The sequence below is a fragment of the Pelodiscus sinensis genome, chromosome 3 (genome assembly GCF_049634645.1).
Source record: "Pelodiscus sinensis isolate JC-2024 chromosome 3, ASM4963464v1, whole genome shotgun sequence".
Taxonomy (NCBI): domain Eukaryota; kingdom Metazoa; phylum Chordata; order Testudines; family Trionychidae; genus Pelodiscus; species Pelodiscus sinensis.
In genome coordinates this window covers 138,358,027-138,375,945 of record NC_134713.1, presented here as the reverse complement: position 1 = coordinate 138,375,945, position 17,919 = coordinate 138,358,027, and the positions used below count along the sequence as shown (strand labels likewise).

Below are 17,919 nucleotides of genomic sequence, written 5' to 3'. Positions count from 1 at the left end.
GCAACTTTCACTCCCGGGGATAGCAGGACATCCCGAACATGGCCTGTGTGCAAGCACATCGGCTCAGATGGTGTGGAGACTTGTTGTCCTCACCTTGCAGAGTGGGGCTGGACTTCACCCTCCGTGTCCCCACAGAGAACTGACCACTTCTCTTGTTTCTCCACAGTCACACCAGCTGCGAGTGCAGCGTGCACCACACTACGTGGGACATCCTCCTGCACCCGAGGACTCCGTAGGTCCACCTGTGCAGTGGAAGGGTACCAGCAGGAGCACCTAGGGGCACTGCAAGCCCTGCACCGCATCCACAACCACTGGGTTCAGGACAACCTGCAGCTCCGGCAGGAGCAGCTTGCCCAGAGCCATGCCATCTGCCAGCACCTACAGACCCTGGTGCAGACCTTGCTGCCTCCTGCCGCTCCAGCCCCTGCTGTCCCCCCGGTTACCGTTCCTCCTCCCACTCCTTCTCCCCCTCCCGCTTCTTCCTCCACACCCCCTCAGGGGACATCAAGGCTCTCGCACCCGTGGTGCTGGGAGACAGTTGGGCCGGTGAAACCCCCAACACTGAGCCCTGAGCTTCTCCTCCTCTTGCCTCCCCCTTCCAGCTCCCTCCTCCCAGGTTTCCCCCTCCCTTCTCCCACCTTCTTTCCCCAGTCTCACCTCAGTTTCATTCCGCACCCCATCCCAGTTTTGTTCAATAAAGAGACTTTGTTGTAATGAACAAGTGTGTCTTTTATTGTACAGCAGGAAGAGGGGTTAGAGAGGGGTAAGTGGAAGGACGTGAGGGAGGAATGAGGCACAAGCCACTAGTGGGGCACACCAGGGAGACTGTTACTGCCTGCAGAATGTGCTGCTAGGCTCGCAACATGTCCAGGAGAAGCACCAGAGTGCCCAGGGGTGGCTCCGGTTTCATGCTGCAGAGTGCTGTGATGTCCTGAGTGAGGGCAACCAGAGCAAGCAGAGAGAAAAAATACTTTGCTGTCCCCCAGCTAGGTAGGCAGGCAAGCAGGGAAACCTGAGAACTGGATGTCCTGGGGGGGAGGGGGCGATAGCTCTCAGATAGCCTCAGGCAGCAGCCACACAAGCTAACTCCTGACATGATGCCCTGCCAGAACTGGTTCCAGACAACCTTAAATGCGATTCAGCGTCCAATCAGTGTGGATGCACTATTCTGAAATAGCAAAATCCTTGATGTGCTGGCAGGCAAGATGGTGGAGCCCCAGCTCTGTTGGCCACTCTCTTGATGGTACAGCTGCCCCCAAATGAACAGCCCTGCCCCTCTTTTTCCATGTTATGAAAAAATCAGTCCCTTTCCCACCACTTCCTTGTGGCCTTGCTTTAAGTTAGGAGAAGAGGAAACTGCATACCAAATTTGGTGGTCCTAGCTCTTAGCGTTTAGGAGGAGTTCTTGAACAAACAGACTCGCAGACAAACAGACAGATGCACAAATCTCTAAAATATATTAGGGATGTTAAATATTGATTAATTGAATCGACTATTCCAGTGTTTCTCAACCTTTTTTTAAATAAAATACCGCTTTAAAAAAAATAAAAAATTATAAGTACCCCCAGAACCTACAGTTTTCAGACACACAAATGTTTTTTCTACCATTGAAACACATTTGTTTAAACAACTTAATCATAGCCGGGCGGGTGATGACATTTTTGGCTGTGAAACATACAAAAATAATAAAGCGCTGTAAAACTTAAAACAAAAATTCAGTTTTCTCCAAATTTCAGTGTTGACGTCTCTCCCAGACGTCTCTCCAGTATCCCTAAGCTTACTCATACCACTGGTTTAAAAATCATTGGACTATTCTATAGTCCCTGGGCAGCTCCTGTCTGGGGGAAAAAGGTCTGAGCTCCCGGACCTGGCACAAGCCGAAACTGATCTGGGCTGCCTGCCTATCTGGCTCCTAATATACTTTAAATGCAGAGCCGCAGCAGGGGTAGGTCCACAACCCAGTGCAAACCGGGACAGAGTGGGGCTGCTGCCCAGCCTGCTAAAAAATTGACTGGCAAAGTAAGGGGGAGAGGGTATGTAGTCTATAGCATTTACCTATAAGCTTATTCTTATTAATCAGTTAAACAACTATACTATTACATCCCTAAAATGTATATATAGATAGCGCAACAGAATCTCTACGAGGTATTGTAACATAAATGACAAAATCCAAGAAACTCAGCTCACATAACAAAACTCTCTCACCTTTCCATGCTGTCCTGCTCTTTCATAGCAGATTACTACATCTTCCCACATTTCCAACTTCTCGAAGATTTGTAGAGCTGAACTTGTGCACCCCAGTTCAAAGAGTAAGCTTGCAAGTTGGCGCTAGGAAAGTCAAAATACAAAAATGTTAGATTCAAGTTCATTACCACTTGCAGAAAAGATATTAGAGGCATTTCTAGTCTGAACAAGAATATGAGAAACTTTTTACGCTTTTGAATTTTGCTCATCACTGAGAAGTCATCCTAATAAAAACTACTACATATGGTTTCAAAAATACTTAAAGCAAACTTGTCCACACAATGTAACAATCACCAAAAATAAGTTTTTATGTGAAAAAAATCAGGAGTGCTTTCTAGAAGGCACACCTGTTCAGTTTGAGCAGCCCTACAGATATGGCTTAAAGGTAAGACTAAGATTTGAAAGCAAAAGCCCTGCAATACAGTATTTAACTTTTAGAAATGAGCAATTCAATTTTAAACTCATCTATTAAGATGTATATTTTCTAGCATTCACCTGCGCGTCTTTCACTAAAGTTCTAGGGTCTATATTTTCTGGAATTTGACATGTATTTATAAATGAATGGCTGTGATAACACCACCATCTCATTACAGCAAGGCTGTGTCTACACTGGCATGAATTTCCGGAACTGCTTAAAACGGAATACTAATCCGTTTTCAGTTTTTCCAGAAAAGGAGCGTCTACATTGGCAGGCTGCTTTTCCGGAAAAGCCCTTTTTCCGGAAAAGCGTCTGTGGCCAATGTGAACGTGCTTTTCTGGAAAAGAGCCCCGATCGCCATTTTCGCGATCGGGGCTTTTTTCCAGAAAAGACTACTGGGCTGTCTACACTGGCCCTTTTCCAGAATAAGGACTTAAGTGTTCCAGAATAAGGACTTATGTCTGAGCGGGAGCAGAATAGTTTTTCCAGAATAGCGGCTGATTTTGTACAGTAGAGCGTCGTTGCTTTTCCGGAAATTCAAGGGCCAGTGTAGACAGCTCGCAGCTTATTCCGGAAAAGCGGCTGATTTTCCGGAATAAGTGGCCCAGTGTAGACACAGCCCAATAGTAATTCCGCATAAATGTACAATACAGTAATTCCTCATTTAACACGTGCCCGCTTAACACATTTTTGCGATAGCACGATTTTTTTTTTTAGGGAGCGTTTTTTGAATTACACAACCATCCATGGAATAACACCATCTCCCCAGCCGGCCCATTGCTGGCAGCTACGCGGGGCTTCCCCTGCCTCCCTGCAAAGCGGTGGAGGGTTCGCTGCTCGCCGCGCTGTTCCCCGGTGACTCCCCCCCTCGCCAGACGCAGTACGGGTCCCGGGAGACCCGTCACAGTGGCATACTCCCAACCCAATCCTCCCCTCTCCTCCCTTTCCCTTCCCCAGAGCCAAACACCTCCCCTCCCTGCTGTAACCCAGTCCCCTTTCTCCCCCAACCTTATGTCCTGGTCCCAACAGACACCACCACTTGAACCCCCACCTTTTCCATTATTTTCAATGGGAAAATTGACCCCGAATAGCACATTTTCGCTTAGCATGAACATTTTCTGAAACATATCTATCGTGTTAAATGAGGAATTACTGTATAATATAATTTTAAAATGTTACAAAGTACAGGCAGTCCCCGACTTACGCCAGATCCGCACTTATGAACGGGGCTTTTCTCGCCCCGGAGCTCATGGGCGGCGGGTCGCCACCCATGTCCTCTGGGTGGAGAAAAGCTTCTCCCAGTCTCCCTGGTCTGCTGGGGGGGTACAGCAAAGCCGCTGGAAACCCCCAGCAGACCAGGGACACCAGAGCAAAGCCGCCGCCTGGGCGGCTTTGCTCATTTGCCCGGGAGCAAAGCCGCCCAGGCAGCGGGACCCCCGCCGCCTGGGCGGCTTTGCTCCTGTCCCCCTGGTCTGCTGGGGGGGTCCAGCAAAGCCGCTGGACCCCCCCAGCAGACCAGGGAGACAGGAGCAAAGCTGCACAGGCGGCATCCTGCCGCCTGTGCGGCTTTGCTCAGGGGCAAAGGAGCAAAGCCACATGGGCGGCGGGGTCCCTCTGCCTGTGCGGCTTTGCTCAGGTCTCCCCCTGGTGTGCTGGGGAGGACTCCCCCCCAGCACCCCAGGGAGACAGGAGCAAAGCCGCACGGGTAGCGGGGTCCCTCCGCCTGTGCGGCTTTGCTCGGGTCTTCCTGGTCTGCTGGGGGGGGAAGGGGGCGCAGCTAGTGCGCCCCCCACCCCAGCATACCAGGCTTTTGTTGCGGGACGCCTCGGGTAGAGCAGCTGGGGTGCTGCTGGGTTGGTCCTGTGGGAACCTACCGGGCAGCGCCCCAGCTGCTCTGTCCCAGGCTCCAGATTCAGCAGCTGTTGAAACTGATCAGGCTGATTCCAGGAAGCTGGGGGCAGAGCAACTCTGCCTCCGGCTTCGTGTAGTCAGCCCCGGTCAGTTTCAGTGGCAGCAGCTGAATCTGGAGCCAGTTCCGACTTACATACAAATTCAACTTAAGAACAAACCTATAGTCCCTATCTTGTACGTAACCCGGGGACTGCCTGTATTTATTTTTGTCTAGTTGCTCATTATATAGAGAAATATTTAGTTCCACATACAAGAAAATTTAATCACATTTAATTTTCTCTCCCGGTCAAATTTTGTACATATTAGAAAGGAAACAACACTATACTTAATACTGCAACACTTTCCATAACACACCTGTATTTTAGCATTTCTAGCGCTGACTTAGAAAATTGGCTTGGACTGAAAAGTGCCAAGTCTACTCTGAGAAATGGAAATGAAAATTAAATCTCATGGTGTTTGTTGAAAGACTGTGTGGGGAATCATTTGGAGAACACCAGAATGATGACTGGTTGAGAGAGAATGTATAACACCAAAAGAGGAACAACTCTCGTAAAAGGGAAATATTTAAACAAATAAAATGCATGCTTCGGGAAAATATTTTGGCCTCAAAGCCTTGAACCTTATTTTAATAGTTTTCAAGTTTACAGTTACACTTATAACATGATCACCAAGTAAGATTATGTGCAATCTGATCTTCCACTTAAACTAAATATGTAGTTGGAAAAAAATGCCCTTGTCTTTGTTTAGAGAAGAGAATGCAAGACTAGAAAGTAAGAGTGCTTATGCTTTGGCAGCCCTCTTACGAGATGAGGTACCAGTATCCAGAGGGGAAAAGAGAGAATTCTTAAGAAAATCCATCACATACTGGAGAAGGGAAAAGTAGGAACAAGTGGGACTGATGGGGGAATGGACATGGGCCAAAGTGAAAGGAGAAGAGAGGCAGAACCTTACTGAGATAATTTAGGATTTCAGGTTTATGTGGAAAACAATGAAACCAACAGGGTTACCTCACCCCATTCCAGGGTGCTCTGACAATTACCTACTTCCTGAAAGAACAGACCTGCCTTATTAGTGGGTAGGTGGAAAGACAGGAAGCGGGCCCCACGGAATGACAACTGTCCCTATTCATTTATTGTATTTTGGTAACTGTGGAACAGCCTAACAGTATTTGCTCCTTTTTCTAAGAAAGGCAGGGCAAGATTAACTTTTCAGTGTGGCTGGGGCTAGTAAATTTTGTAGGCTCTGTGGTGCGTCAAAAACAAAGGGTTCAGTGCAAGAGCTGGATAGGGGTGGTGCTGTAGGGTCTGGTCATGAAGTAGCAAGGGACTGGAGCACTTACCTGGAACAGCTCCGGAAAGGGGAAGGGGAAACAGGTGGATCCACATGGCCCTGCACTTGAAGGCACCTCCCCTTGCTGCTCCTATTGTCTGTGATTCCTGGCCAATAGGAGTGAGGGGGTGGAACCTACAGGTAAGTGCTGTTAGCGGTGATACATGTGGCTCCAGCCTGGTGGAGGTAGGGAGAAGAGCAGAGCATAAAACTGACTCCTCCTCCCACGCAGCAGGTAGAACCTCAGCAATTAGGAGCCTTTCGGATGCAGCCCCTAAACTCCCTTGCATAATCTGGCCCGGTTTGAAAAATTCCTATGTCGTTTTCCATTGAAACGAAAAAGGAAAGGACTGTGCAGAAAAGTTATTTTGCAAGCAAATTCCTCTAAGTAACCAGTCAATTCTGTGCATGATAGAAACGTGTATAAAAGGGTGCATAAAAGGAATCAAATTCTAGACTATCTTTTTAAAAATCTATGCACATTCCTATATTGTTAGGTTTATATATGGTAACATGCAGCACACAGTGGGTTTCCAATGCAGCATCGAGGATCTGAGGCTTCACAAAATAGCATGCAATATCGAAAAAAGAATGTGAACATGGTATCTAGAGTAAATGTCATAATGTAGTTTGTACCTCTATGGCCCAGTGTGGAGGCACCTGACAACTGTAGAAAATCTTCAGTCGTTCAGATACTAATGTTTTCTTGTCTTCAAACTGATCTGCAAGTGCCTATAAGTACAAAGCATAGTCATTTATTATTTATTTAGATTTAAGTACAAAAATGTGCCTGAGATGCTAGGTTCCTTATATAAGCTAGAAGATGCCAGCTGTAAGAGTACTGGGTATTCAAGTGTAACTTATCAGATGCTTTAATGAGATGCAAATGGACACTTTTTATTAAGATGGACTATTCGTATATACAAAACAATTTATCTAATTTAAACCCTCCGCTGCACACTAAAACAAACTGTGACAGGGTCAGATGAGAAGGCTATAAAAAAAAAGTAGGGAAAGGGAGACATAAGCCTCAGACAGAGGAGATCTCTGTTCCTAAGGTAACAGGGAGGGGCTGGTTTAGCACCAACAGAGGCAATCGGGGCAGTGGGACATCTGGGGCTGGTTGACCAGGCCTGCAGAATCAGGCCAGCCTAAGCTAATTAGGATACCTGGGGTAATTAAGAAAACCAGTTCAGACTGGCTATAAAAGAAGTTTGCTTGAGGTTGGTGCATGTGCAAGTAGCTAAGAGGACAGAGGAAAGCATTGCTTGGAGTAGGAGGAAAGGAGACAACAAGATAAAGAAGATAACCAACCATGGTCTACACTGTAAACTGTATTCTGACATTATTTAGAAGTGCTGGTTTCTGTACACATTCCAGTAAAGCAAAAGTTAAAAGTAAAACTGAACACTTCCTCAGGCGTGTGTTATTCATTTTATAAGAGCTGTGTGGGAACTGGAATTTCTATTTTGTGGGAAATTCTGTGATTTTTGAGGATTGGTTTTGCTCTGAATTGAAACAAAACCAAAATAATTCCAAAATGTTTTGGAAAAGATTAGTTGTGTGTTAAGTGCTCTACTTCACTAAAATCTAAACATTTTGTTTTGATTTAGGCTTTTTTATTTTATATATTACAATTTATAATAGTGTAAATTCAAAATTCAATTCATATTAAGTAATTTTCAAACAACACCAAAGAATTCCTTTCCAACTTTATCAAAATGCTTTTTTTATTGCAATTTCATTGAAATTGACATGGGTGCCTGAAGAAAGCAACGATTTTGAAGTAATGACATTTCTGGAAGCAAAAGGATTCATCAGAAAAGTCCCAATCAACTCAACCTTCTACAGTGGCTGCTTGGAAATAACTTAATGTAAATAAAAAGCTGCATTACAATATGGCTCTTTTTATTTAAAAAAAAAAAAAAAAAAAAAAAAAGATTCCCTGCCCCCAAAAGTAATGACTGTATTCTGTCCACTTTTTCAAATACGCATGGAAGTATCTGAATATTAAAAGCTCTTTATATGAAAAATAGAACAGACCACAGCAGTTCTTATAATTCATAGATTTAAGTGTTCCCATGTGCGTTCTAAGAACAGGGGGTTGCTATTGTTGCTCACTTGGAGAATTCTGAGCTATATCTTTCTAAATGATGTTTAAAAATTAAAAGGTGGCTAGCATGTGCAGAGGGAGAATCCTATCCTTACTGTGTAGCTGAAAACTCACCATCCAACTGTAAATTAATAAAAACTTACAAAAAGTCATCAAAACTAAATGAGGATCTCTCGCTCACAACTTGTCCCTCCTGTTCTCCCACTCCCTTCATAATCACTGCCTTCAGGAAAAGCCTGTGTAAACAGAAAGGTTCTGTACCATACTTCCTCTTGACAATTTGCTGACTAACATCAAGCTGGACAGCTAACTGGGAATCTGGGTACAGTGGACTAGCTTCCATTTCAAAATCTCTTTCTAGATTAATCCTGTTCCAGAACTGGTATGTGATGGACCATTCAGTCTGTGCAGACTGTGTGAATGGACATCAAGGGTTCATGTATTTCAGTGTATCTTTTCCAATTTTTCAAAATATATGTACAGTCAAACTATGAATACATAATATTATCTCACACAAAAATTACAATTTTATAACTATTCTTTAAAGCAGGGGTGGGGAACCTAAGGCCCGGAAGCTGCATCCAGCCAAAGGCTAGCATTGGGGAGGCCCCACTGGTGCTCCAGCCCCATTGTCCCACCCCTGCAAGTGCCCCACAGGTCTGGAGTACAAGCGCTGGCTTCCCCTGGAGGCGGGGAGGGCGGGAGCCCCGAGCCTTGCAGGCTGGAGTCAGGTAAGCCAAAGCCAGATCTGACCCACAGGCTCTGCCTGGGGGAGGGAAGAAGCGGCACCATACGCTGCCGCTCCCCTTATACTGACTGTCCCCCACAAAAACTCTGGTGTGCAAGGGGAATGTGGGGGAGGATCCTTCTGCTTCTCAGTTGTGAGGTTTTTGTTTTTTGCTTCTTCCATGTGGCCTTGACTGATTTATTTGTGGGTCAGTGGCTTCTGACCCCAAAAAGGTTGCCCACCCTGAAACAGAGGTGGTGTGACATCAAAACAACAAAACAAAGTGTGATGCTTTCTAGAGTGCTTAAGTATTTTAGCAATAAGCTCCGTAAAAGTGCCTTGGTAGGTCATATTCAATATTGGAATAAAGAAATTCAGAAATAAAGCATTTAACTCGTAACTCATTAAATGGGTTACCACCAAAATCTCCCAAGACAAGACCATACCACATCATCACTTATATTTATTTTGGTAACTCCCATAACTAACTTTGAACACTTTTACAATAATTGAGGTTTTGTCTACATTTATAGGTAGCCATGGCACCAGCCAGGCGAGTAGTTAACAGTGCTGGGAGCCTGTTCACACTGGTGCTTCACAGCGCTGTAACTTTGCTGTCCTTGGGAGGTGGTGTTTGTTCACACCCCAAGTGAGAAAATTACAGTGCAGTAAAGTGGCAGTATAGACAAGCCCTAAGAAACAGCGGTCACTATTCAAAATTTATTTTACAATTTAAGATTGCTATGGTCACTTGCTGTTATTGTCAATGACAGACTGCCCATATAATCTAATCTACCAATAAAATTAAAAGTGTCAGTTACACCCTATAAACCCTAACAAGCCAGCCCACCCGTCAAGATCAGTAATTTTCACCAATGCCTGTTTGCCTTGATTGTAGAACCTCCTATGTTGATCAAAAGCTATTTAATACTTGTTTGAATATGGAGCCTGGACTGTAAATATAAATTTGATGCTACTCAAAGCCTCCCCTCTGCCACCGGAAAACCACCTTTCATATATAAAAAATGTTTTGTAAGAATAACATCAAAATGTTCCCCAAAAGTTTTTCCCTGTCAGGAGTTCACACTTCACAGAATTCATATGGAAATGATTTTTGGAAGAAAATTAGAAGTAGGTAACAAAAAGTTGGGCTTGTAATGGACAATATCACATTCCCTCAAATTGTCAGTATTCATGCCCATACGCCCCATCATGTTGTATGTATGTTGTATATGTGTATGTATGATTAATACTACACTACTATTAGTTTAGAAGATTCTTTTACACAAATTCTATTTATAGTCCAGACCACACATGTAAACAATTATTACATCAGCTCTGTCCTACAGTTAAGACAAACAGGTATAAGAGAAAGTTACTGATATAGCAACTAGAGCTTCTTAGAGGTGAGTGGTCCCTATCTGTATTCTACTGCATGCACTCAAGAGTTGAAAAATTCTTTCAAGTAGTATCCCTGTTGCTGTGCACATATGCCCTTGCATTTCCAACTGAGGACATAAAAGGTGGGACAGACTGCCTCTCCAATACCTTTTCTACCATGAATCTAATTATGACCCAAAACAAAAGAAAAGGTGGACAGGTATTGGAATAGAGATAGTGACCACACATACTGAAGAACTCAAGTTACAGTATGGTAAAAAAAAAAACCCCTTACCTTTCTTGTGCTAATATCTATGGGTATGGCTACATAGAAATAAAGCCCTACAACTGACCCAGGTCAATTGGCTCAGGCCCTTGGGGCTCTAGCTTCAAAATTGAAAAGCTGCTGCCCAGATGTTTGGGTTTTGGTCCTGCACCTGCACTAGATATCAGAAGTTGGGCCCTAGCTTGAATGTCTACACACCAACTTCACAACCTGAAGCCCAAACCTGAGTCATCTAACTTGAGCCAACTGCAGCTGTACTGTGAGACTTCTACCTCTGCTTTTAGAATAGCCTCTGCATAAGAATGACTGACAAGCAGTCATAAAAGAAGAGGAGGGTGTATGGATGCAGGTGGTACAGTTGCTTGTAAAACCACTCCCCCAAAGGATGCATCGTTGGCTGAGTTCTGTACTACAACAGAATCTCATGAACACATATATGGAACATCACAAAGTTGTCCTGCAAATGTTAAATAGACATGCATCCTGAAGCAATGCCACTGAGGCTATTTGTGCTCTTGTAGATTAGAGCAGGAAACAACTAGAGATCCATTTAGAGGTCCTCTGGGAGAATTCAACTTGACCTGGAATTCCTTTTACTATAGTGAGAAATACTAGGAAATCTTCTGATTTTTTTTTAGTCAATGTAGGAAAAAGGCTTTAGTGCATCTTACATAAAAGGAATGAGGATTGGTCTCCTCTTCAAGTGCAGAGATATGGGCAAATACATAGGTAAATTGATAATCGGTTTATGTGATACTTCACAACTGCCATGGGGGTGAATTGCAAATGTGGTAAAAGAGAACTGGTCCTTATGGAAATTTAGGCTATGTTGGCTCTACCATTACGGCTCTGAGCTAATGGCTACATGTCCTCTCCTGACAAATCTTCCGTAAGACCTGAAACAGGAGCAATAAGGGAGAAAGGCATAGCTCAAATCATCTGATGGGAAAAGTATCTGAGAGTATAGATCTAGAGCTTCTGCTTGTGATTGATGATTAAATTCCTACTGAGGGGATCCGCCAACACATTCTAAGTTTCCAAGAGGAAGGTGCTGACAGTGATGAGATCCCTGATACACCAGTTCCATAAAGTGACAACTTCTAAAAATAATGCAATAGTTTCCAGCCATCCCAGTTTGTTGATATAAAAGATGATCATCACATTCTCTGATACTGAGGACATAGTGGGACTGGTTAAATTGCAGAACAACTTGCAAGTTTATCAGAGTGCCCCAAATTCCAAAAGGTGGATATGAATCTTGGCCTTTCAAGGCATCCAAGTGCCCCTTGCTGTGTGGCCATCCATGTGGGCTTCCCAGGCTAAGAGGAAGGCATTTGCGGTAACTGTCCTAAGTGAAGAGAGAGGAAGGGAATGACCACACATACTTGATGGAAGCACTTGAACCAGGTTAGAGATGTTACTCATAATGAACTGTTACTGTGGTATTTATGTTCTGTTTGAATGAAAAATTTATCGTTTGGAGCCAGGGCCTAAAGGCATTATAGGTGGAGTTTGGTGAATGCACTAACTTCTTGTGGGGTAAAGTACTAAATGATCCTTAAAAGGTATGTGGGGACTGGATAGTACTGGCAACACTGATGGTTTGATGAAACTTATGTATCATTGGTCTCTTAGTAGGAGACTCAGAAGATGGATAATGATAAAACTACTTAGTCACCAGTCTAGGTTTGTTGGGCTGCCTGTGGTATTTTCTTTTGGGAGCAAGTGTATATATTGACTGTAGAGTCAAAATACCCCGGCTTAGAGAAGGTCCTGCTAATAGGAGAAACTGAGTTTCAGGAACAGAAAGACATCCTCTGGCATACGATACATCTCTGTCCTTGCTTGGAATTAAGGAGTCCAATCCATTCATGCTGATGGACTCAGAGAGATGCAGTCGATGCAGTCACTGCGTGAGACAGTGACTAACATTGGTGGCTGACTCTCTGGTTATGATGGAACTTGGTCTGTTGGCTTGAACTTTACAGGTGGTGATATTGCTGGTACAGGATGAGCCTGATCGTGCCCTGGTTTGAATCTCAGTTCAAAGTCCTCAAGGACTTCTGATCGAGAAGGAACAAGGGCACAGGAGACAGCCTGGAGTACTGCATACAGCTCAATACCTGTAATAGGGTGGAGGATGTGGTGTCCCACCAAGACAAGGAATCTAACTAGAAAATTGTGATAAAACAAATTAAAAAAAAATCTGAAACTGTTAAGAACAATTAAGGCAATCTTTGAAGTATTTATTTATGTAATAAAAAACAAAGCAGCAGATCTGTCCACTGGAGGTCCCAACCCAGGCCACATCAAAGTCAGATGTCTTTTATATCTTTCCAGATATCAAAAAGTTAGGCTGCGTAGTCTATAATCCTCCAGACCTCTGTCTTCCCCCTCCTTTTAAAGATAGGTAGTACATTTGCCTTTCTCCAGTCCTGAGAGATTACCTCTACCACGTCCATGAGTTTTGAAAAATAATTGCCCAACAGTATCAAAATTGCCTTAGTTAGTTCCTTAAGTATCCTAGAATGAATATCATTAGACCCTACCAACTTGATATATCAAAATATTCTTAAGCCTTTTCTTTACCCATTTTGGCTTATATTTCTTCTTGTTAATATTAATTGTTTTGATACCTGGTCATCATAAACCTTTTCAGTGAAGGCTGAAACAAAACAAGAAATAAATACCTTCGCTTTCTTGATATCTTGTTTTTCCTGATACATTCCAGCTCGGCTTTCCCCTTGATATTTTTTATATTCACTACCTCTTCTTGTTCTGCCCCCACATTTCCATTTCTTTCCTTCTCCTCCCTCCCCCCCCATTTATTTTAGTTCTGGACATCCAACACTCTAGTCATCTGCAGAAGTGGGATGTTCCAACGAAAGCTCATGATAACATCTACACGTTTTGTTAGTCTTTAAAGTGCTACCAGACTATTTGTTGTTTAAGTTTATCCTGTACAGATTAGCTCTGCTACCTCTTGAAGCTTTTCATCAGATGAGTACTCCTAGGCTATGGCTACACTGCTGTTTTTTCCTGGAAGATATGCAAACCATGCTCGTATTTGCATATCTACTTCCAATACTTTTTGTGGAAGAGATTTTGCTACTATTTGGCCCCATGTGGACGGGGCCAAATGTCGGGGAAAAAAACCTTCTTTCACAAGACCCTGTAAACCTCAATTTACGAGGAATACGTGATCTTGCAAAAGAGGGGTTTTTTTCCTGACATTTGGCTCTATCTACAGGGCTGGGGTGAAGGGGATATAGGAATGGAGGCAGGGGGATGAGCAGTGGTGGTGTGTGGAAAGGAGGAGTTAGGGAAGGATGGGGGCGTACGAATGGAGGAAGGAAGTGGGAATAGGTATAGGCAATGTAGAAGTGATGAGATGTTAGAGAATGGATGGGTTTAGGAATGTAGGATGAAGGTGTGTTAGGGATAGAAAGAGGGGGATGGGCAGTGTGGGGAGCAGTTAGGAAGGATGGTGGGTGTAGGAATGGAGGCAGGGAGATGGGGGTATAGGAATGGAAGGAGGGGAATGGTGGGTGTAGGAATTGAGACCGGGTGGAGGGTAGGGATGGAAGGAAGGGGGTGGCCTGTGGGCCATGGAGCTCCGGGATAAGGACTTGTGGCCCAGGTTACCCCACCAGACTCTTCCTGCATGACCCAAATCTGGTCCTCAGGAGGGCACAGGAACGTAAAGCTAGGGGCTCCCCCATGGTTTCATGTATCTCCATTGTGCCCTGTCCCCATGGAGCATGTCCCATGTCCCAGTAGCAGGAACTCACTTGCCAGCTGAAAGGGCACATCTGGAGCATTGCTGTCCTGCAATGATGGACTATAACTGGTCACAGAGAACAGGGAATTAATTCCCTATCTTGCCAATCGCACATAACCCAGCCCTTTCTCGCTAGCAAGCCGGATGCCCAGGAGCACCTGGAACAAAGGGGATCCGTTTGGAGTGGGGGCCAGTTTTACTGACTGTGTTTGATATTTGTTTTCACGTGAGGCCCACAAGCCCATAGAGCATAGCCCTTCCTGTCAGGTCACTTCTGTGGAAGAAAACATTGTCCTCACTCTGAGTTTGTTAACAAGACCAAGACGGCTGCACACAAATTCCCTTATTCCCTTTTCCTGCCTCCACACTTCTCTTTAGACCCGTGCTAGCTGCCAGGACAGGCTCTGAATTCTGCATGTGAATGAGGTATTTTATTGGAAGGTGGCGCAGAAGTGGGAAGGGTGTGTGGGGGGGGAGGTATGGCTGGCGATTGGAAAGCACAAGCGGGCAAGATGAGCCGAGAATGTTCAGATAGAGTGGACTGTCCAGGGTGTGATGAGGCTGGAGCGGAGAAGGGTGCAAGTGACTTGGGGTCATGGAGAGCACAGCTGGATTCAGCGTAAGATTAACAGGTTCTCTGGCTGCGAAAGCGGCTAGAGAGAGGGAGGTTGGTGAGTGTAGCAAGCAAGGGGCACAGTCCCGCAGTATCATTATAAGATTAAATGTTATGAGAGCTGCTTTAAAGTCAGTTAAATTAAATTAGTAAATCTAGTTGTACGGTAAATCTAATGGCTGAGAGCAGTTTGGAAAGCAAAAGCAAAAGATTGGGTTTTCTAGCACTGTCATTAAATTGCAGTAGTCAACCAACCTCCAACCTAAAACCAGGCTCAGTTGAAAAACATTCCAATTTATGGGTTTCTGGTAATGTGGAAGTTTGCAATCCTAAATGACTGTATTAAGAATGGTTCATGAACCATTACAATCAGGGATTCTTAACAAGAATCCCTGGATTATTGTAACACATGTAACACTTCAATAACTACACTAAGGCTATAAGGGCACTGCAACCTCATCTCTAGAGCTTAAGGTCATCATCCCTTTTTAACAAAGCCCCGAACTTTTGCATAATATGATCTAGTTTCAGTTTCCTGTAGCCTCACCCAGATGGAAACAATAGGACAGTTTCCTTCAGCAAGATTCCAAATGAGAACAAAAACAGTGCATGCATGCAAAATCTAATTCTGTACCTTTGAGCATTTGTATTATGACTTTCATTTCACTTTAATACTGCTTCTCAAATAATGTTTTAAACTGCAGCTGTGTGTTTGTTACTTTTTTAATCCTATAACTTAAAATTTGCCAAACCAACACACACACACACACACACACACGCACACACGCACGCACACCACTTTTAGCTAGATTTCAATGCTTGGAAACAGAAGTCCAGAATGCAGCTTTATTAAAAGAATCACAAAACAAAAGTATTTACAATGGATTCATTAATATTCAGTCTTATGCCCTACTTATGCCTTGACAGACAGGACAAACTATCTTTAAACCCAATTGATAGATCCACCAGCAACTATGCAGTGTCAAATTTAACAGAAATTTCATACTAACGGGTGTGAACCTTACCATATGTAAAATCACTTATATTTTTATGGGAGTTATTGTTTCCCCAAAACACCACAAAAAAACCAACCCTGACAGTAACTATTCCACAATGAGCAGTAGCAATATGCAAGTTTTCACACTTTAAAGTTCTGCTGTTCTTATGCATGTGTAAAAATTTATCTTCCAAACTGAAAGGTAAATACTGTTATGAACTTGAACAATTTGTGTAGAAAATGTACATATTCAATAGTTTAATGTTCCTCTTAAATCAATGTTAACAAGAAGCTAACATTATAGCTTAATATTAATACTTGCATATTTTATATACAATTGTTTTAATAAATTCTCATTAATACCAGAACTTACCTTAAAACAATGGTGAAATTCTCTGCTCTCTCATATGCATTAATGTACTGATCAGGCATATCCTGTGTCACAATTATGGCTCTGTTTGAGCACCTTTAAGGACAAGTAACCTTTCAAGTCAATGGAATTACAAGTTTGTTATGCATATGTTTATATACCTTCCTGAATTTGGGTATGTGTCAACAGACAACACAGTACAGTTTTCCCATCGTTCTGTTCTTAGCTCATACCCAGTGTCTGCATTAAATCAGTATAAGGTGTCTTTGCTGGGCACATTTGGCAGGCAAAATTGTTGTGGCATATTTCACTGCAACACTTCTGCCTGTGCTGTTAATGTTGATACAGTATCAGTGATACCAAATGATTCTTATGCAGTACTAGTGAAAGTGTCAGTAGGACTGACAGAGAGCTCAGGACAAGGACATGAATGATGTGGGCCAAGAAAGGCCAAACCAAGAGAGATGCTCAGTCCTTTCTCTTCTCTCTGGATTTAAAAGAATGTACATACGGACCTCTTCAGGCCAGCCTTAGGCATGTATGATACCGCTCTTGGGGTCAGATGCCTTATTTAGCGCTACAAATCAATGCTATCAAGTGATAAAAATTGTGATTATTTATGCAATTAAAATATTAAAAGCATGATTAATCATGCTTAAATAGCATTCTATTTAAATATTTTTTACTATATTAATTTCAATTACAAGACAGTATGCAGAGAACTCACTTTATTTTTTATTACAAATACTTGCACTGTAAAAACCCCCAAAAGAAATAGCATTTTCAATTCTCCTAATACAAATACTGCAATGTGATCTCTCTTCTGGAAGTTTAGCTTATAAATGTAGAATTATGTACAAAAAACTGCATTCAAAAATACAATATAAAACTTCAGAGCCTACAACCCCACTCAATCCTGCTTCTTGTTCAACCAATCGCTCAGAAACAAGTTTGATTACAATTTGCAAGACATAATGCTGCCTCGTTTTTGTTTGCAAGGTCACCTGAAAGTAAGAACAGGTGTTCATATAGAACTGTTGTAGCCAGCATCAAAAAATATTTATATGCCAGATGCACTAAATATGTCCCTTCATGATTCAATCATTATTTCAGAGGAGATGCATCCATGCAAATGATGGGTTCTGCTTGATAATGATCCAAAGCAGAGTGGACAGATGCATGTTCATTTTCATTATCTGAATAAGATGCCATCAACAGAAGGCTGATTTTCTTTGTTGGTGGTTCTGCAGTTTCTGCATTGCTGTGTTGCTATTTTAAGAGTTCCGAAAGCATTCTCCACATCTTGTTCCTTTCTTATTTTGGACAGCACTTCATATTCCTAAACCTTAGGTTAAGCTGTCAAATATGCAGTGAAAGTATTCTTAAACAAACGTGTGCTAGGTCATCACCCAAGACTGCTATAACATATGGGGTGCATCTAGACTGTATCTAAACTTGCCAGCTGTTTACACTGGCTGCTTGAATTTGCGCAAGAGCACTGACTTTGTAATGTACAAAATCAGTGCTTCTTGTGCAAATACTTTCACGCTCCTGCTCAGGAAAAAGCCTTCTTGCGCAAGAATACTTGCGCAAGAGGGCCAGTGTAGACAGGGAAGAACTGTTTTGCACAAAAAAGCCCCGATGGCTAAAATGGCGATCGGGGCTTTCTTGCGCAAAATCGCGTCCAGACTGGGCACAGATGCTTTTGCGCAAAAGCACTTTTTGCGCAAAAGCATCCGTGCCAATCTAG

At 43.2% G+C, this 17,919-nt stretch overlaps 1 protein-coding gene and 1 long non-coding RNA gene across 6 annotated transcripts in view; one reads left to right on the top strand and one right to left on the bottom strand.

Annotated features, from left to right (window-relative positions):
* Positions 1 to 882, top strand: part of LOC102451684 (uncharacterized) — a 42,589-nt gene extending 41,707 nt beyond the window's left edge. For 2 of the 3 annotated variants that reach the window (XR_012902858.1, XR_012902857.1), the window contains exon 4: positions 167 to 882. This is a non-coding gene — a long non-coding RNA (uncharacterized LOC102451684). The remainder of the gene's footprint in view (positions 1 to 166) is intronic. The other variant, XR_012902859.1, reaches the window with a different exon arrangement.
* Positions 1 to 17,919, bottom strand: part of TTC27 (tetratricopeptide repeat domain 27) — a 174,602-nt gene that overhangs the window by 59,067 nt on the left and 97,616 nt on the right. For 2 of the 3 annotated variants that reach the window (XM_006131309.4, XM_006131310.4), the window contains exons 11-12: positions 6,539 to 6,634; positions 2,206 to 2,328 (exon numbers count right to left, since the gene is read on the bottom strand). In XM_006131309.4, the coding sequence (XP_006131371.2) occupies positions 2,206 to 2,328; positions 6,539 to 6,634 (219 nt within the window). The remainder of the gene's footprint in view (positions 1 to 2,205; positions 2,329 to 6,538; positions 6,635 to 17,919) is intronic. The other variant, XM_025188780.2, reaches the window with a different exon arrangement.